The sequence below is a fragment of the Cheilinus undulatus genome, linkage group 14 (assembly GCF_018320785.1).
Source record: "Cheilinus undulatus linkage group 14, ASM1832078v1, whole genome shotgun sequence".
Taxonomy (NCBI): Eukaryota; Metazoa; Chordata; class Actinopteri; order Labriformes; family Labridae; genus Cheilinus; species Cheilinus undulatus.
In genome coordinates this window covers 27,080,251-27,101,618 of record NC_054878.1, presented here as the reverse complement: position 1 = coordinate 27,101,618, position 21,368 = coordinate 27,080,251, and the positions used below count along the sequence as shown (strand labels likewise).

The following is a 21,368-nucleotide window of genomic DNA, read 5'->3' as shown; positions in this document are numbered from 1 at the left end:
GGCACGGGACATGGGGGAGGATTGTGTTAAAAGTTTCGTGTCAACCAAGTTCAACACAAATATCTAAAGCTGCCTTTTTGTTCCACTGCATGACATATCAAGAAAATACTGCACTGAGCTTCACAACAGAGGTAGTTTTGTACAATGTGAATGTATTTTTTTTCCTCAAACTCAAATCACCACAAAATCAAGGACAACACTGAACTTAAACCACAGAGAGAGGGGAGTATAAACAGGGATGCACAGAGAAAAACAAAATCAGAAACAAAGAACCTTGGGAGATTCACTTCTTTCATTTTAGATATTTTTTTGACAAAACAGACAAACTTTTTGTCAAGAAATTCAGGGGATTAAATTAAAAAATGTTTTTACCAAACCCATGATAGTATCACTAAACTACCACCCTCCCCATTAACCAAGCACCCTAGCAGCCTAGCTTATATCTCAACATGCAAGTCTAGCTTTGTCACATGGACAAAAAACCCCTCCCTGCAACTCTAAAGCTTGATGATGAACACATCTTTCTTCTTTTTCTTTATGAAAGTTAGTAAAGTTGACATTTTTAAGCAGTTTTGAGGCTCGTTTCCTACAAAGACCGACTTCCAAACCAGATAGCCACTACGAGTGAATTACCGATAAAGTTGAACACATTTTCCAAACGTTAAAACTTCAACTTAAAGTAAAAGATGCTGTGACTGTGTGTCCATGGGTGTATGTTTGCATATCCTCTTGTCCTTTCATCGGAGGAGGTGGCTCGCGGGCTTGTAGTGCAGCGTGAGTTGGCGCGAGCTGTATCCTGACACGCCGATCCCCATGACCCCCATCAGCATGGCCATGCGAGGCATCACGGGGGCTTCCCGACTCTGCAGGACGGTCTGGGCCGCCTGGGTCTGAAAGAGAAAGAGAGCAATGGTCACCTCCACAATACATCAACCACAAACCTGAAGTGTAAGTAACATTATCTCGTGACTCTGCTCCATAGAAGTGACGACTATAGGTAAACGCCGAACACCCAACAGTCACGCTTTTAACTCTGCTTCAGTTATTATTGCAAAAATTGATGATATAAATACAAAACTGCATATCTAAGTCGTGCAGATTTAGATACCTCTGTAAAGTCCACGCAAGTCTATGGCCCTAAAGTACGGAAGCCCAGAGCCGACATGTATCCATGTATCTTTTCCTACTCCGTGATAACAGGTAAGATTCAGGCGTTTTCTTGCGATCAGGTCTTAGCATGAAACCCTGCTCGACAGCCGCTGTGGCTGCTAGTTTTCCAAAATAACTCTAAATTTTCATTAGCCACAGATTACTCATGGGAAATGGCATTAAGGTTGACAATGGCACGATAAAATTCACTTGAACTAGACTCTTTGAAATGCATCACGCAAATTGACACACAAAGTTTGTGGTCCCGTCCACTAGTTCTCAGCATGGGATGGGGGGTCGCGAGACACCGAGAGGGGGTTGCCAGAAGCCTTCCAAAAAACAAAATGTTTTTAAATCATTTAAAATTGGTGAGATTTATGCCAAAATCAGTGTATTAGTCTCTGGCACCTTTATTTTGGGGGTTGCAGGCTGAAAAGTTTTAGAACCCTTGGTGTAGTCTACTGTGAGGCGGGTACAAATCTAGCATTTTGCAATTATTCAGATGGAAAATTCATCCCTTTATGTGCAAAACAGCCTCATTGCAATCAGCATCTAGCACTGTGGCTGTGTTCACAACCACTGGTGCTAACAGCTGTGCCCAGTAAAACATAAATTATCACAAAGTACAAGATGTGTCGCAGATAGTCAGCCAGCCAAGGTGGCTAGTGTGTTAATTGTTGATTTTACAACATCTGTATCAAATGCATTTATTGAACCTAGACACTCTTAATCCCTTGAAAAACAAGCAACTGAGGGAAATAAGTAAGTGGAAAAACCATAAGAATTTGAAAAATAAAGATGTACGGTAACAACGAAGAAACAGAAAAAATACCCTGTTGGTCAAAATATAAGAACTAACTGAAACATTTACCACATGACAAAACCTATAAAAACACAAGGGCATGCACAAACACAGCATGTGGCGCTTTAATCAAATAACCACAGTTATCTTGTTTTTAGAATAATGGGAAGCCAAATTCTTGATTGAAATTGAAACTCAATTGATTGTCCAGCCCTTACAGAAATGTTTAAAGATGGCGGGACAAAAGTTTCATTCTGGTGCCAGTAACCTAGATATGGATGTAGGCCAATGATAGATGCACCTTTGGAACCAGTTTCAAAATGTATTACTGACACATTACTGGAGGAAAAATATTGATTGGTAATATAACTGTCTACAAAGCAACACTGTTGTTGATTGTTGATTAGTGCTTTGACTTGCTGTCTTCTCAGAAATATCAGAAATGAAATTTTGGGCAGTCAACTATCTGAGACCAAATAGAAATCTGAATAATCTGAGTCACTGCTGAGTGAAAATCATGCATTATGATATTTGGTGAACCTATGAGCATGAGATAAACTCAAATAAAAAGCCGATTAAGGAACAGATAAAGAAAATAATGAGATAAATTTGAAATTCTATTGGATTATCAAAGAGATTGCATTGTAATGAAGCTCATTAAAGCTGATAGTTAAGGGTTACATGATCTTCACAGGCAGTAAGAGAAAGTAAACAATGGGTCATTTGTGGAACTCACCACGACCTATGTTATTAACCTATCAGAATAATCCAGTGCCAAATCTGATGAGCAGGGGCCAAGATAATTGGGCTTGACACTGTCCTTTTTTAAAACACACATGAGCCACACTGGAGGCTCTTAAATCCAGCTGCAAGTCTCTGAAATATCATGGCTGTCATGCTTTTTCTCTGAAGATCCAATTAGAGGGCATTTACCTGACCCTGGTTAGCTTAGGAATCTCTTATTCAAATCCATTCAAAGTCAGGCCCTTGTAATCCTCTGCTCTAAATCCTGCCATGTCACACACAAATGGGCACTTTGTGTACGGTGATGAGTCAGTGTAAAGCATGCATGCTTTCAGAGCATGAATGGTACTTTATTGATACTTCTTTAATCTGTAGGAAGAAATTCAGGTGCTGCAGTTGCTATGATCCACAATATAGCAGGAGATATAGAAAAGAAACATGACTAGAATATTATGCTGGTTGATTTATGTATTTCAGAATAGATGGCAATAATAAAAATAAAGACTTTTGACTTTATTTGTTTCTTGAAAAAGGGAATTCAGCTATTGATTGCTTTATATTTATTATTCTATGACTATTTTACATTATTATGCACCATAAAGGCACAGTGTATTTGCTGGTGCTACCTGCTTGGCAAGTGACCACAAATCTGATTTTGACTCTAAAACTCTGTTTAGAACAACACAAACTTTTCACATAAGCAGTAAAGAGTAAGACATTTTCATTAACATCTCAAAAGCATGCTTTATTAGCATTTGCTTTACCCCAAGAATTTAAACGGATGCATGTAATGTATGAAGATAATGATTGTACTACCTGCAGGTATCTGATATATCCAGGGGTCAGCCGTGGGATGCGAAAAAACATTGTTGTTGTCCTTTCAGCTCTCTCAGCTGAGACCAAAATGAAAAACGCTCAGCCCTCTGGAGTGCCTACCAGGCAACTTTAGTCTGTAACTCCCCCCTCGCTCTCTGTGTCTCTCTGGCCTCCGTCTTCTCCACCAAACCAAGTAGCAGCAGCTCTGCCCTGTGTGCAAACACACACTCCACTCCTCGCCCCTTTCACTCTGAAACACAGACACACACCTGCTCTATGATGATGTCCCTTAAGAGAGGGCAGTCCCTAAAGATGGTTTATAAAGCCCAGGCTTCATTGCGTCAGCTGGTCACATGGCCTTGGACTGTGCTTGTGTCTTTAAGTGAGTATCTGCATTTGTGTCAGTAGAGGATTAGCAGAGTGACTGGAGTTGGTGGACTGTTACGTATACCTGTGGGAGATGCTCTAAGTCCACTGGATGCCAATTACAAAGGGAAGAGACACACAAGCCAAGCAACAGATAACATAACCTATAATGACGTCTGGAGGGGTTTCAAGAGCCACTTTAACAATTAAGTACACTGACATGCTAACTTACACTTGTTGTTAGGCTATTGCACTGATGACTAAATGCAGAAACAGAGGATTGCTAAGTTCTGGACCTGATTTTTTTTTTGTTATTGTCAGATCAATTTAAACAGGTATAACTCCTAACCTTTTCAAAGAGTTATTATTTTAAACATGCTGATATCCCAGTGATTATGCCCTTTTCCCCCATGTACAGAGACTTCTGTCCTGGAAGTGGGCCAGGTGGATTCAATTCTGGCTTCTGGCTCCTCTCCCATGTCATCCCCCAGTCTTTCTCTGCCCAGCTTCCAACTCTTTCCACTGTTCAATCTCAATAAAGGTTAAAAAAAAATATCCAAAAAATAATTAATAAGAGAAGAAAAGCTCTTAATTGTACAAAGAGTTTACTGTAAAGTCAAAATCCTTTGTAGAATAAATTGAAATTATATCAAACCTCCTGAGCAAACTAAATGTTACTTGTTAAAGAGCTGAAGCAGAATGAATAACCATGCACAAAAATAGTGTGTGCTGCACAATTAAGACAACATTGTAACAATGTTTCCATTAACCCATTTAATCAAGATAAATATAAGTTTCCTTACATAATGACATTTATTGAAGAGTTACTGCAGGTAAATAGAGCTAACATCCTTCCTCTCATTTCTCCTGAGTCACGAAAACAGGGTATTAACACAGTCTCTAAGAAGGATTTCACAGACTTGTCTATGAAGGCATGCGATGCACTGTCAGGTTTGTTTCATCATAAAAAGCAGAGCATTAGCGTGAAATTAGGTAACCCTGGAGAATGTACTGTACATTCCTAAGAGTTCTGTTTTGGAAATAAGGTAAAGTTTATTCACTCCAGGGAAAAAAAATCATCTTTTCTTATTGTACACACAGTCTGAGAGTCTTTGTCTCTCACAGGAAAACACTGAGTTCTGAACATTGTAAAACACCACTAGAAAAAGCCCAATGATTGTTTTGACAAATAGCTCAGGATCAGTTTATTCAAATGCCAAGAACAGATTAGCCCAATGCGAGACTGATTAAAGAACAATCTAATCACATATTCAGACCCAGACAATACAATGCAATTAAAGTTTTAAGTTATTTAGTAGTAGCTAATTCTTGCCTTGATAAAAGGGAAATCAAAACTGCCTGAAGCCTGCTCAGGACGTCCTGCTGTTCCTGTGTCGGTAATAAGTGTAAGTAGCCAACACAAAGTGAATTGTTAACATCAATAGCCTATAGATGGATTTTGAAATTACTGCTTTTCCATATTTTTTTTCTTTTATTCCCTTGAAGCATTATTCAAACAGTAATAAATTACAAATCCTTGTAGGAATCAAATTTGCTACATGGAATTATCAGTGTGCAGGACCCCCCCCCCAAAAAAATTAAAATATTAAAATATAAACCTAAGGCATTGCAGACACTATTCTCAGTTCATGAAATAAGATAAGATAATCCTTTATTGGTTGCACAAGGGGAAATTCCAGAACATTGTCAAAGTAAAAGTACAAAAAAGTAAAAGAAATAAAAAGAAAAAAACTACACAATTACAGTAATTCTATTGAATGCAGTTAGTTACTTAGACTAAACTACACACACCAAAAAAAATAAACACACGCCTTCTATAACTGCTTTTATACTTTTATAGGCTACAAAAGAACAACAATGACAGAACATTTTTACCAAAATAATCCAAGCAATAATTACCAATAAAATGTATGCAGTGATAATGATATATTGGATGGAGAAACTACAAAATCGCACAGGCATTTGCGTGGACAGACCATACGTCACGTCATAGGCGTCATTACTACGTGCCGTCAGAAAACGAAGGACCCTGAATTCTGTCGAAACGGGACGCGGGCTAATGTGAATTTCAACAAATAGTGTATTTATCCCATAAGTTCTTACGTAAATAAAAAAAAAAAATACCGAAACAACTCGAAACATATGTGGAATTAACGTTTTGTCGCGGCTGTCTCACCACAGAAGAGTGAAGTTTTTCCTCTGAGCTGGTAAAAAAAAAAAACACTAGCTGGCTAATTTAGCGAGCTAACAGCTAAAGCTACGACAGCTGCGCAGTTTCGTTTCACAGAAAACACTGAAAACACCACACTGACTCTAACCAGCCAAGCTTGCAGGCTTTAACTGTGTTTGTGAGCTCAAGTGTACTGCAGAGAGTGGTATGGGCTGACTCTGACAAACTTTGATGTCTGACTTTTAACAACGACATAAACACGGAGGTACAGTGTCTACAGAAAGTTTGTGTGGTATTTATCGACAGTTCTCATTTGTGTTTGATTATTATAAGTGTTTGGCAATGTCGGGGAATAAGACATAATTTTGTAACACAATTCAGACATAAATTTGTAGCACGTAATGTTGACATGCTACAGTTTTAGTGTAATGTCAACAAACGTAGAGACGGCCTCTTTTAGGTGTTGTAGATAGTGGAGTGAGGTGTTTGTTGTCGTTTTTCCACCCTCTTATTTGGAGTTTCCTACATTTTCAGTTGCGTGATATTTTATGGTACCAGATATTTGAACATGATAGATGTATTTTTCCTAAATTTAATCACCGATAGTATCAGAAGGTACCAAACCTTTAACATATTACTAACAGCCACAATCAAAAGAGAAGCATTTCCAGTGTGTTTGTGCTGTTTAGACAGCATGCAGGGGTTTGCCTGCAAATTTAGGTAATAAAACATGAAATTCTGCAGTAATAGGTGTCCAGATCGTCTTCTTTGGTTGCTGTAGTATCCAAGCAGGCACCAAAAGTGTTGGTTTAACTAAAATCATACTGCAGTTATAAAATCTTACATCACAACAACCCTGCTCCTAACATCCATACATTTAAGTTATTGGCCCTGCTTTACTACAACTCTTGAGTTCTCTTTACAATTTAAAGTAAATTCTTCTGAGTTAAGAACAATATTTTTAAAAGTATTCATTGTTGTAGTTTTTACTTATACTTGATTGTCTGCCTTTTCCCTAAGCTTCATACATGTGGTTTATGTATGTAGAGCAGTGATATGTAGGTCAGTGCGCTTAATAAAATGAGGAGATGCTTTCACACCGGTGCAAATGGGCTAAAAGTCTACCAAAGTTCACAGGCTGAGATAAAGTAGTCGCTTTTATTGAGACGAGTGGCCTGATGACCAGTGCTCATATGTGCAGAAAGGTGAATAAAACAGCAGCAGATGTTTTGGTCCATGACTGACATGAATGCTCATAAGTGGCTTTCTGGCCTAGTTGAATTGGTGCTCAGGCATCTCCTCCATTTTTCTAGACTTTCCGGTGCACCCAAGAGGGTTTTTTATACCCTGCATAGATACAGTTTCTTAGCACTTGGAAAAAAAACTTCTTGCTATTTCTACTTTCAGACATTAAAAAAGATGTTTATGTAGTAGAGGTCTATGCCTATGTGAAGTGTGTGCCTAGAATTTTTAAGAATTATATATTATTATGTTATTGCCAAAGACACAAAGGTTTGACATCACTTTAGAAATAACCAGCATAAAAGGCCAGCGTCTCTGTGTTTAATTGAGAAACTTTAAATTTCAGCCCATCCAATTGTCAGTAAATTGTGTAACTGCCCACAGATCCTCACCACAAAGAATAATAATTTTCAACCTCTCAGAACTTCATTGTCATACTTGCTGTATGGTTTTGTCATCTTTTTTCTCTCTTTTTCTTTTGATCATACAATATGTAGAATAAAGTCAGGTGTACCTGTCTGTGTGCTAATGAACTTTAACTATCAGACAAAACTTTACTCTTACTGTCCTCTGTTCTGTTTTAGTCGCAATGAAGAGAAGACTTGAAGCTCCAGCGTCACATCATGGGATAAAGAGGCACCGTGAGGATAGCAGCTCCGACGAGGAGTCACAGTTATCCAGACAAGGTAAAGTGATTACTTTTCCCTTTAAAACATCTGCTATGATTTTAGATGATGAATCTGACATCTTAAATGTTGTTTTGACATTAAGCACCGCTTGCTAGAATTACAGAGCACTCGAAACCTGTTTATAGGATACCTCAGGATAGTAATAGATATACTTTTATTTATGTCAAGTGAGTTTAAGCCCAGAAAGTAACATAAGTCTGTGGATTTTTTTCATTTTGAACACTAAAATCAGCAACAGTGAATAACACTGAAAAGTGATTACATGATTAAGTGTTTGTTAAATGTATTTGCCTACTCCTGTTTATGCATGCCTGGATTGTACCTTTATGTTTTTGGTTTTGTCCTGTTTAGATTCTAGCCAAAATGAATCCTTTAGTGACCAGGATGACCACAGGGCAGGATTCTCCATGCCCTCCATATCATCTTTTGATGATCAAGAAACGGGTGGCTCGCAGACCTCCTCCAATTTCTCAATGTACAACAGTGTGTCACAGAAACTCATGGTAATGTACTGGAAACTGTCCTGTCTGTGCATTAAACAGTTTGATTTTGGACTGGTTGTATTCTTATTTTGACTATGGACGTTTATTTGCAGGTGATTGAGTGTTTTCAACTGCCTTTTCCCAACTTAACCCTTCCTAATCTTACATGTTTAGGCCAAGATGGGCTTCCGTGAGGGTGAAGGTCTCGGTAAGTTTGGCCAAGGACGCAAAGAGATTGTGGAAGCCTCTACACAGCGAGGGAGAAGGGGTCTCGGTCTCACACTTCAAGGTTTTCAAGGGGAGCTTAATATCGACTGGCGCGATGAACCAGAGGTACACGGCAGTACATTTTAATGCAGTATACTATAAATTTGTTTTCAGTGCTTTTTAAAAAATGTTATCTCTATCATTTAACTTCCAGGTATGATTTTCTCAAATTTTACCCCCTGAGAAGAATTTTGATCTGTAACCATTGTAATGAGCTGTTGATTTGTTGATTCCAGTTTCATTAGCTTTCTTCTGCTTTCTTTTTGTCTGTTCAGGCCAGTGCTATAGAGAAGGTGGAATGGTTCCCAGAATGCACCACAGAGACTCCAGATGCAGAGGAGCTGAGGGACTGGATGATTCAGGGAAGGGTAAATACTCTTCAGACACGGCAAAATATTACATAATAATCACTCAGGTGTTCACTTCTACCTCCTTTAAAAAATATAATCAAAGCGTTGCTTTTGTTTTGCTTGCAGAGAAAACTCAAGATCGAGGATGAGACCGAGTTTTGCGCTGAAGACCTCCTGCACACTCTTCTGAGGTGCAAGGTGAGTCATGACTCAAGTTTCATATTGATCCCTTTTGTTTAGAAGACAGAAGCGGAAAATTATTAATTTTAAGCCAGAAAGATGGGGTTGTGATTTCTTAGTGTTTTTGCTTACTAAATGTATTAATTAATTATTTTGGGATCTTCCTTGTGAATAAACTAATTTATTTAGATTTTAGGATCCCCGCTTGTACACTGTTGTGGTTCAAAAGGATACCATTGGAGTTTTCTGTGTGTAAAGCTGACTTTGGCACTAACCTAGACCATTAAAATGTCATTTTGTTGAGTTGTGTAATTTTTGTGCCTGTATGGTTTTCAGACAGTGTTTGACACCTTGGAGAGTGAGGAGATGAGGAGAGCGAGGACACGTTCAAACCCCTATGAGACGATCAGAGGAGGAATCTTCCTCAACAGGTCGGTCTTTGGATTTTTGCACATTGAAAACAAAAAATATAACTTACTATTCTTTTGAATTTTGGCAAATTTAAAACACATGGTAGTGTCTGTTTCTGATGAGTATCTTTATAGATACACTTCATGGACAAAAGTATTTGGCCACACCAGTTAACCTTTGAAATCAAGTGTTTCAGTCAGTTGCCAGGTGTATAAAATCAAGCACCTAGCCATGATCCAGTTCCATACAGTTCCACAGTCAACTATAAGTGGTATTATTAGAAAGTGGAAGCAAATAGGAACAACAGCAACTCAGCCACGAAGCTGAGGACCATGTAAAATCACAGAGTAGGGTCGATGACTGCTAAGACTTACGGTGCATTAAAGCTGTCAACACTGCTGATTCCATAGTCGAAGAGTTCTGAACTCCAACAGATATTAATTTAAGCACAAAACTATGCGGCAGATCTTCATGGAATGGGTTTCCATGGCTGAGCAGCTGCATGCAAGCCTTACATCACCAAATCCAATGCCAAGTTTCACATAGAGTGGTGTAAAGCACACCGGCGTTTGACTGTGGAGCAGTGGGAACAGGTTCTGTTTAGTGCTGCATCATGCTTCTCTTTTTAGCAGTCAGATAGGGGAATCTGGGTTTGGCATATGCTGGGAGAACGTTACTTACCTGACTGCATTGTGCCAACAGTGAAGTTTGGTGGAGAAGGGATAACACTATGGGGCTGTTTTCCAGGGTTTGTGTGAAGTTACAGTAAAGAACAAACCATGAGTAAGATACAGCAATAGAGCTTTCAGTATCAGTTCAAGTTTTATCATGTAGCAGTCTTTGATGTATCGTGCAGCATTTACCTGGCAACATTGAACAAGTGTATCTTGTCTCTCCTTCTCTTATGGTGGTTGCTGTGACAAGAAACACTCCTTAATAACTATTATATATATATAACTAAAAATTAAGAATTTCTCTGGCTTTAAAGACTGCTGGAGGTGATATTCTCATCTGAAAAACATAGAAACATAGGAGTAGCTTTTTTTAATTAATAATGACATTTCCCTGCTGTACCCTTATATGCAATGACAAGTTGTACTACTTTCTACTTGTGTTTAGAGCAGCTATGAAAATGGCGAACCTCGACCACTGCTTCGACTACATGTTCACAAACCCGAAGGATTCACAGGGGGTGAGCTGGTTAGAGTTACTAATGACGTATAAAGCGCTGCTACTCAGGCCCATACGAACAGATGGTGAAAAAAAAACTGTGTTTGTCGTGCAGAAACCTCTGACAAAAGACCGCGAGGGCGAGCTTCTGTACTTCGGTGACGTCTGTGCGGGGCCTGGAGGCTTTTCAGAGTATGTCCTGTGGAAGAGACGCTGGCACGCTAAGGGCTTTGGCATGACACTCAAAGGACCCTGTGACTTCAAACTGGAGGATTTTTATGCAGCACCAAGCGAGCTGTTCGAGCCTTATTATGGTATGCATACAAATTCTGTACTTCACGTTCAGGAGGAGGACAGAGGTTATGTGTTAGGTGATGAATGATGCAGTGAAAGCTTGACCTCTGTGTTTCCCAGGGGAGGGAGGTGTGGACGGAGACGGAGACATCACTCGGCCAGAAAACATTACCGCCTTCAGGAACTTTGTCCTGGAGAGTACAGAGAAAAGAGGGCTGCATTTCCTTATGGCAGATGGGGTTAGATTCTTCAGTGTTTTTTTTAATTTGTAGCCACTACATTTAGTAGCCACAAATGATTACATTTACATATTAGCCAAAAGATCCTAATTCCTTCTCTTCATAGTTTGTTAGATTTTAATCTTTGTGATGTTTTGACCACTCTCTCTCTCTCTCTCTCTCTCTCTCTGCAGGGTTTCTCTGTGGAAGGACAGGAAAACATTCAAGAGATCCTGAGCAAACAGCTGCTGCTCTGTCAGTTCCTCACTGCCCTCTCTACACTCAGGACAGGTATGCATGGACACGGGCATGATTGGATGAGTCACCTAATCCGTATACTGTACACCATTGACTCCTTCAGACAGTCCCTAATGTTTCCGGTTTCTGTCAAAATCTCATCAAACCAAGGACACCTTACTCTGTAGTCTTTATTTACTTTTATCACAATGAGGTTATGGTAGTTAGAATTTATTCAGGGTTCAGATTAAGTATAACTGTGGCTCTTTTTGTCTCCTCTAGGTGGTCACTTTGTCTGTAAGACATTTGATCTCTTCACTCCCTTCAGTGTGGGGTTGGTGTACCTGCTCTACCTCTGCTTTGAGAGGGTCACCCTGTTCAAACCTGTCACAAGCAGGCCTGCCAACTCTGAAAGGTGAGATTATGTATGTTTTTGATGCAACCCTAACCTCCACCCTAATGCCTAAACACTGAACCTCATGGACGTTAATAGTGTCAGATGTGCAGTGCACAAATCCATGAGGGTTTGTATGAAATCAAAAACAGAGTAGTAGGACACACTATCAGGATGTCACAAGTCACCTGGAAACAAGATTAGCCCACCTTGTGAGCTATATGTTTTTCTTTCATCACGGTGTTTATGTATTTCAGCATACTGTCAAAAGTCAGAAAAAAAACACTTTTTATGCAATACTCAAGCATCTCTCCAAATGTGCTATAAATAACCTCAAAAGAACTGTACCAACATTTTCCCATCGTGTCCAAGCTTGCTTTGATTAAAGTTTATTTTTCCCAAACACTATTGAATATTGCTTCAATATAGCCTACTTTTGTTTCGATTTAGCGAGGGGACTGGATGATGATGTCCTTAATGCGTGCAACTTTGGTTGCCTTCAAAATGCTTTATATGTAACCAAGAATTATTCTGAATATGAAGATCATTAGCTATGCCCACACCAAGAATCAAAATAATCTCATAATTGGTGATGTGTCCTTCTGTATTGAGGCATCGAAGCGTGTGTAGAGAAATCCAGGAGGATTTTTGTGAAGCGCGTATCGAGGCTTGTGTTGATGATGTAGTGTGGTGATGTTCAAAGCCTTGCGAGCTGGCTGTACCCACGACTGATTCAGGAGCTGGTTCGGGGGTGTGGCGTGCGATTCAAAATTTACAAAATAACACAAGCACATTCACGCCACAACCCTCTTCTCAGTTTGTCTCTACTTTCCCTTTTGAGCCCGCCGTTATACTATACATACTGTATATAAGGACAGACACCATATTAATAAGTTAATGATTTATGCATTGGCATCACAAACCTCCTTCGTTTATTCAATCCAAAGCTCCACACACCAAAGCTATGGTGTCATTATAATCACCTGTTTTACAGTTTTTGTCCACTGGGTGGCTTAGTAGAGCAAATGAAGCTTGTCCATAGTGAACCAATTCAATGGAAAGCTTCAGTGCTTCAAGAAAGCCTCATCTGCCATCACAACTCATAACCCTTCTGAAATCACATCAATATAAGGGCAATACAGTTTTTTTTAGTTTGGCAGGTATTCATGGAGTGAGAAGCGCATCAAAACGTTTCTAATGTTTGTGATGATCTTATCTTATTAATTTTTCTAAATTAAGTCCACGGCAAATTCTGCAGAAATGCAAACTTATGAAAGAGTGCAATTTTCTGTTGAGAAGTCCAAACAGGAGCCTTCACACACGTGGTGACTTCCCATTGGAGCAGTGCAAAACACTGACACACTTGTTGAGAACGCTCCTCAAAGTCTGTGGTTGTGAAGTGTCCATAAATTTTCTCTGTTAGAAAGAAGATCTGTTTATTTTTTATAGCTTCTGCAGGGCAAATTTTTCTGTTTTTTTTTCTTTTTATACTTTTTGTCCAAAAGTATGGAACTAATTAAAAAGAAATAGTGGTGTAGAGGATACAGAAACTGCAACCTTGGCTAGCAAATCCACTCTTTTATCTACATTAAGTGCTAATTAGACATAAAGCAGAAAAAGAATAATATTGTGAAGAGAAAAACACTGCAACAATATTACAGGAACTTAATAAAGCATGAGCCCTAATTTCTCATTATATTCCATGTTAAATTCCCTCAAGTACATTCTTGAGGTGGATTTAGCCTCAAGGAGCATATTTTTCACACAATGCAGCTGTGCAGACAAAATGTTATAAATCAAATACAAAAAATGTCTGCCAAATATGTTTCAAATTTTTTTATTGCAGCAATGAATGGCGGATTTTCATCTGCCTAGAAAAAGCTTTTATAAATTGGCAGAACATTTTTTATGGATGGAAATACATCTAGAATTTAAAATGTGTAATATTTTTTAATCACAAACTTCACTCAAACTGCAGAAAAGTCACCAGCAATGTCAAAATATAAGGAGTCAGGACATTCTGTTATCTGTTGCTGGATTATGTGTTCATTAAGAGAGAATTTGTGCAGAATATTATTTTTTTCTGTTAATCTCTCCCCACAGGTACATCGTGTGCCGTGGCCTAAAGCCTGGCTCGGATGCCGTCAGAGAGTACATGTTCAGAGTCAACCTAAAACTGAACCAGCTGAAGAACACAGACAGCGACATCACCGATGTGGTTCCACTTAACATTATTAAAGACGACACAGACTTCTACCAGTTTATGGTCAACTCCAATGAGAGGTAGAGACATTCAACATTCAAAACAACCTTTCTGCACTGTCTTAGACTGAACGACTGAGAAATGTTTGAACTCTCTCTACAGCCTCTGTGCGGTCCAGATCAAGGCATTGGCTAAGATACACGCCTTTGTTGTAGACCCGTGAGTGACTGATCTCATACTCGGCTGACATGCATTTATCTGCTGCAGAAGCGACATGTTTTTTTGAAATACAAGAATGACTGATTCTGTTTCTCTAGGACACTCTCTGAGCCGAAACAAGCAGATATAAGAAAAGAGTGTCTCAAACTTTGGGGGGTGAGTGGGCAAACTGTGATACATTTAATGAAGTGGTCAGATTTGCTGTTCTCTATAATACAGATTGTTTTAGAGTTCTATAATCAGTTATTTTAATGACTGATGGCATTGAAAAGTATCATAACTTTGGAAAAATACAGATCATCATTGATATTTTTACCAACATCTGACATGTAAAAAACAGGGAGAGCACTGTTTCAAATGCACAGAAACATTGGTAACATTTTGATGCTAAATGTTGCCAATGTATTTGTGCAAATTAGGCAGTGAGCAGAAGTTTTCACTTAATTTTTGGTAATAAAACAATAAATATTTCAATTTTATTAGCTTAGATCTTCATTTTTTGCCTTGGTAATGAAAATAATATCCATTGTGTTTGATTTTGACCACGACTATAATGTCTGATTAAAAGATAACAAATGGAAATAATGGGGAAAGTTAAATGGAGCAAATAATTTATGTTATACCTCATATAACTTCTTTTATTTGATTTTCAGGTCCCAGACAAAGCCAGAGTCACTCCAGCCACCTCAGATGCAAAGTCTAAATTCTATGAGCTGCTTAAGGTCAGATGTTGTGAGTGTTGTTGAAGAACAAATATATATGAAAATCTATGTATAAGTTATTTTAATAAATACTGGTCATGCTAGTAGTGAAAAACTAAGTTTTTAACTGTGTATGCATCTGTCTTGCCATCTGCCGTTTCTGCATCTCAGAATCCAGATGTGGAGTTGTTCCAGTGTAAACTCACTCCTCTCAACTCCAGCACGCTCGAGAAGTTACGTCATATTTTGGACCACAGGTGCATTGTGGGAGGGGGAGAACAGATTTTCCTCCTTGCACTTGGGGTAGGTGTTAAGAGACATCAAAATGTGGATCTGGAACTTGTTGCTCTGCACTGTTGTATAGCTTTAACACTTCTTACATAATGTTTACTTGCATCAAGAAAGAATAACTGACCCTTTGTCAAGTCCTGCCCTCCTTTACCATCACTGGAGTACTCTAAATCTATAGAAACATTCATATTGTTAAAAAATATAACAAATTTCTGGAGCTGGTGATGTTGACTTACATGACTCATTCTCCCTTTGCAAATCAACAGACCAGCATTAATGTGACATTATGCTAACTTTACCAGCAATCTAACATTTGTAAGTTTGCTATTAACTACAGTTAAATCTTCTCTACATTGGCAGAAGATCAAATATTGTTAGTCTTAAGAATGTTTTATGCTTACCTTGGAGCACAGGCTGTTTGTTATGTTTGTTGATGGGTTGAAATTGCCAGTGTGGTCACCTACAGAGTCCAAACCAAAGAAGGTGCATATTAATCATTATCTCAGGAAACAGGAAGTAAAATACTTAGGTAGTATGATGTGAATATCTTGGGTTACTCTTGCTGACATTACAAGAAACTTTTTATGAAAATTGAGGGAACCAAATGAAGGTCACAATTTCACCACTACCCACTAAAAAAAACTTAACCCACTCGTAGGTTTGTCCAACCAAAAGTAGCCATGCAGCAGTTGTTATGAGTTTTGGGGGGCGCGGGGGGGGTCTTTGATGGTGGGTAGCAGATCAATCAGAGAGATAACAAATGGTTGATTTATCTTTTAGGGATATTTTATATATTTGATATCAGATAACAGCGTCTCTGTCTTTGCATTATTAAGCTGTAATTGGATACAGAGTATCCAATTACAGCTTAACTGGATACTAAGCATCCAATTTAGTATCAGTAAATTCAGTATCAATAGATTGTGCTCATTATTACTTTTTTAACAATACCATGAACTGGTTTAATCTTTTAACTGATTTCTATAAATTCCTACTGTCTCACGTAGAAGTCTCAGATCTACACATGGGATGGGAAGATGCCTTTGCGCTGGAAGAAACTGGAAAACTTTAAGCTGGAGCTGCCAAGAGATACACTTCTAAGTGTGGAGATCGTCCAAGAGCTGAAGGGCGAGGTGAGAGGAACAGCTGAACACATGAAATATGGAAGCCAGTTTCCCAATCTGTTTGGACTTGGCTCATTTTCTGTCAGAGCTGAAAGAGTAATTTCTTTCCTTTTGTCATGATTACATGATAAAGCAGGGTCTGGATTCCAACGGTTATAAAACTCTGTGTTATTTGTAGATTTAAAGTGCCATTAAACTCTCTCAACCCATTTATTCCCAAACAAGACTGCTAATTGTTCATAGTAGTGTTTTCACATGTGTGAATACAGTGTGGTTTGTCCTCAGGGCAAAGCTCAGCGGAGAATCAACGCAGTTCATGTGATGGATGTTTTGATACTGAATGGCACTGATGTCAGAGATAAACACTTCAACCAAAGGTACGGCCTTTTTTATTAATTCTTTTATGTTTGTATATGCCCTGTTACTATGCTATTTTTATACTAGTTTTCCATTGCTTACTAAATAATGTCTGCTATTGTCAAGGATCCAGATGGCTGAGAAGTTTGTGAAGGCTGTGGCCAAACCCAGCAGACCAGACATGAACCCTATCAGGTGTTTGTTTAACATTCAATCACCACTTCTGAATGATGTGTTGTCATTTTGATTGCAGACTTAAATGACCAAAAACACTGCCAAGTTGGAAAACCAGCTGCATATACCATGAAGTCTTTTTTTGGAGAAAATGTTTGGAAATTTTAGTTGGAAGGTAACTGGACTACTGACAAGTAATGGGTCAATGAAAGCAAGTTTAAGACATGCTCATACAAGGCCAGATTTTGGCATCCCAGCTAGTTGGTTATCAAAATAGAGCACAATGCAACTTCCACTGGTGTGATGGTTAAACTTGACAATGATAAAGATGGATAAATGTATAGATAAAGCATTTTTTATGAGGAGGAAGTTATATGTAATTATACAATATTTTTAAATATTTGGTCCAAGTTTGTAAGGATAAAAATTTGAACAAGCAACTGGAGTATTATTTACATACATCTTAATGCTGGTCTTAATGGAAATGAAAAAGCCACCTTTTCTGAGTTTTAGCACATATATTTGAGTATCTAGAGTATTTACCCACCCACAAAATGTCACAGTAGTTCATTTAGACTATAGGAGATTGTTTTCAAAGGTTTAAAAGGGGTTTTAAACCCCACTCGTAATGTGTGATGTCTTTTTCCTTGACAGGGTGAAAGAGGTGTACAGACTGGAGGAAATGGAGAAAATCTTTGTCAGGTTTGAGAGGACAGTTAATCACTAGAAAACATGATCAATATCTATATCGGGCAACAGTTAAAATTATTGTTCATGATTTATCCTATTTCTTTTTCCCCTTTGTCCAGACTAGAGATGAAGGTGACAAAGAGTTCAGGAGGAGTCCCACGCCTGTCCTACACTGGCAGAGACGACCGCCACTTCCTCCCCACAGGACTTTACATCATCAAAACTGTCAATGGTATGAACATGTGGGGAAATAAAGGGCACTTCTGCAGCTTTGTTTTGTTTGCAAAGACCCAAACAAACCTGTGTGAAATACACTTTTAGCATGTCTATAATAATGGACTTTTTAAATGATTTCCTTAAAACCTCTGTGAATGTGTCGCTTCTTTTATCCCTCAGAGCCATGGACCATGGCATACAGTAAAAACTCCAAGATGAAGTTCTTCTTCAATAAGACCACCAAACAGTCAACATATGAAATGCCACCAAACTCAGCTGCCCCCTTCCAGTACGTTCAGACTTCTCTGTCTATATTAATCTGTCAGTTTATAGCTAAGTCTGGCAGATTGTTTCATAAATTGTTGGTTTTTCAAAGGAGAAATGTTCAGTGTACATGATCTTAAGTAGTCTCTTTGTCTTCATCTTCAGTGTTTGCCACTCGGAGCGTCTCTTCTGGGCCTGGGTGGACGGGGTCATAGTCCACGATTCTCAAACAAGAATGGATCCTGAGAAACTATCCAAAGATGATGTTTTGTCCTTTGTCCACCAGAACTACCAACCATAAAGCACTCACAGAGCCTAAGGCTTCAGCAGAAACAACCTGAACTCAGAATGCACTAACATATGGAGGATTAAGAGCCTTAGAAGAAGGTTAACAATGCCTAATTGATATTTATTTTGACGGGGATTGATAAAGACTGTAAAGCTCAAAAAATACATCTACTGGTACATAAATCAAACTGAAATCATACCTGATTAAATATCAATTAATACAGTGCTTTGTGACGATTTTCAAGCTGCTCTTTTCCCTCCATATTCTGCCCATAAGAGAGGTTTTAATCAGGTTGAACTTGGACCTCTGGTGCTGCTGTTTGTAGCATGGACATTTATACTCTGTTTAAACAACAGACTTTCAACTTGCAACTGTCTTTCTGCCTTTTTCACTGCTTTTTTCTCTGTAAATACAACTCACAGGACATTGTGGAGACAAAAGCTGCTGCGCTCTCTGCTTTGGATTGCATGTCCCTTTAGATTACATTTTTATGGCTCCTTCAATCTAGGCCTTTGTGTTTGAATGTCTTACGTGAAAAGACAAGATGCTCCCGCGTTTTTTATCGTGCTAAAGCAGCATGTAAAACTATGCATCCATATCTGTAAACACACAGTCTCTCCTCTCTTCATCGTCATAGAGGATCTGCTAAGAGAAGCTTTATACATACACACTGCCTGTGTCCAAACCTGTATGTGAAGTCTAAATACAACAAACATGTTAACCAGCTGTAGAGCTCTTCCTCTCCATAACTTCAACATTCAAGACAGTTACACATGTAGCAGATTTCCATTCATAAAACAAGCCATCACAACATATGTGTGTGTTAAAGATTTGAAATGTTTCCTGTTTGGTTTTTTAGGTTGTTTCTACTTCAACAACTCTGTGTTTGTGCCTCCTATCACCTGAGCTGTGTGTTTCTTAAACACTGAAAATCAGTTTGGTTTTTTGTTGTAATGTTAAGTTTCAATTCCTGTGGTGTAAATAATTAAGATAAGGTCAATAAATGGGACATGATCTTCCAAAAAGGACTTTTTACAGTGAAGTCTGAGTGGTTTTATAACCTGAAAAAGCATCTACAATGTGCACAACCTGATACAGATAATTATTACTCAGAAGAGTTTACCATCTACCCCAGGTTTTCTGTATGACCAAAACTCTTAATAATTTAATGAAATAAAATGTATTTCTGATTTTGCTCCATGTAAAAATGTTAACTATGGAAATCTGAGATGCAGATTATTAAATAGTGCCACAATCCGAATGAATGTCAGAGCCAAGGTGCCTTTTCAGTGTTGCTCACAACTTTAGAGAAGATTAAACCCAAATACCTTAACACGATAGTTAAACTATCTTAAAAACTTTTTAACCCCTTTTGACAATGTTCTCTGCCTATTTTTGCCACTTTTGCTTGCCAAGTTTTATCAATTTTGTGCTCTTCAAACCCATTTTTGCCGCTTTGTGTGCATTTTTGTCACATTTTCTGTCTGTTTTTGGCCATTTTTGACCAATTTTTGCCACTTATTTAACCTCTTTCACCCATTTTTTCTGCCTGTTTTTTATGCTTTTACCCATTTCGCCACTATTGACCCCTTTTCACCACTTTTGTACCCATTTTTGCCAATCTTAACAGCATTTCACTATTTGTTATGCCCTTTATTGCTGCTTAGAAGCTATTTTGCCATCTGTAACCCATTTTCACATTTTTTCTGCATGGTTTTGCCATTTTGCACCTATTTTTTGCCTGTATTAATCCCATTTTTACCACTGGTTTAACCCCCTTCAAATGCTTTTTCTACCAATTTTCTTCCTCCATTTTGCATCTGTTAACCCATTTTTGACATGGACGGAGATTTTTTTGCCTCTTAAACTCATTCTTTTTTCACATTTTCTGCATATTTTTTACACTCTAAAGCCATTTTAAACTTTTGCTACCCATTTTTGCCTCCTTTGACACATTCTTGCCACTTTCCACCTCTTGTTGCCACTATTAATCCCATTTTATCACTTTAATGCCCACTTTGCCAATTTAAACCACATATTACAATGTGTCCTGCCCATTTTTGTGACTCATAACAAATTTTCACAACTTTTTATGCCTGTTTATGCCACTTCTAACCATTTTTGCCACTTTCTGCCTATTTTCTGCCATGTCTAAATAATTTGTCCCCTTTAACCCATTTTAATTCTGTTTTAAGAATAGTGTTTACATTTTGAGGAAGGCCCATATACTGTGACATAAATAGATAAGAACATTATGTTTTGCTTTGATAAGAGTGGTTATTATTTAGGTAAATAAAAACAATGATATGGTTATCACAGCTTAACTTTAAAATGGACTATGAGTTTGCTAATTTCCATGGGCTCCCCATTTGTCTTGGCCCCAAAAAGCTCCTAAAGTAAAGCTCTACTCTTTATCCAAATGCTGTAGTGTGTGGGGGAAAACGTACAAAAAGACAAATAAATGGATTCCATTGTGTATCATCATTTTCAAATTTTCGAGACACACTTTTAAACATTGGTTTTAAAACAACAGATTATTTGGGGGAGACAAAAAGAATGTGTTGAAATCGTACAGGGAGGAAGAGTAACAAAAGACATCAGTCTGCAGCTGGTGCAGCTTCGCTCCGCTGCCTGTGTACTGGCAACATTTCACAATAAACCAACACCGTGGACTCATGTACACTCAGCAGTCAAAACATCTGCTAACACTGGGACAAGTAGATGGTTATGATCTTAGTATAAGCCACTGAAGACAAAAGGCACGTCATCAGCCTACAGAGAGTTAATCCAAACTGACAGTTTCTGATCGGGACTCTTATTTTGAAGGCGCATGACCTC

General features: G+C 38.3%; 1 protein-coding gene and 1 long non-coding RNA gene across 4 annotated transcripts; one reads left to right on the top strand and one right to left on the bottom strand.

The window, feature by feature from the left end:
- Positions 1 to 132: 132 nt before the first annotated feature.
- Positions 133 to 3,786, bottom strand: LOC121521454. The gene is made up of 2 exons (XR_005992853.1): positions 3,512 to 3,786; positions 133 to 890 (listed from the first exon to the last, which is right to left on the bottom strand). It is a non-coding gene; the product is annotated as an uncharacterized LOC121521454 (long non-coding RNA).
- Positions 824 to 19,558, top strand: cmtr1 (cap methyltransferase 1). Of its 3 annotated transcripts, none has more exons than XM_041805460.1 (24): positions 824 to 948; positions 7,895 to 7,996; positions 8,351 to 8,502; positions 8,656 to 8,814; positions 9,024 to 9,116; positions 9,225 to 9,296; positions 9,615 to 9,709; positions 10,809 to 10,881; positions 10,975 to 11,173; positions 11,274 to 11,392; positions 11,566 to 11,662; positions 11,891 to 12,023; positions 14,106 to 14,285; positions 14,368 to 14,424; positions 14,523 to 14,580; positions 15,078 to 15,146; positions 15,297 to 15,428; positions 16,424 to 16,549; positions 16,826 to 16,917; positions 17,024 to 17,092; positions 17,726 to 17,773; positions 17,881 to 17,993; positions 18,158 to 18,266; positions 18,407 to 19,558. In XM_041805460.1, the coding sequence occupies exons 2-24, from the start codon at positions 7,900 to 7,902 to the stop codon at positions 18,540 to 18,542; spliced, it is 2,478 nt and encodes an 825-aa protein (XP_041661394.1). In that variant the 5' UTR covers positions 824 to 948; positions 7,895 to 7,899; the 3' UTR covers positions 18,543 to 19,558. The 3 variants fall into 3 exon arrangements, with proteins under 3 accessions (XP_041661394.1, XP_041661392.1, XP_041661393.1); XM_041805458.1 differs by lacking the exon at positions 824 to 948 and adding an exon at positions 5,920 to 6,105; XM_041805459.1 differs by lacking the exon at positions 824 to 948 and adding an exon at positions 6,119 to 6,333.
- The last annotated feature ends 1,810 nt before the right edge of the window (positions 19,559 to 21,368 follow it).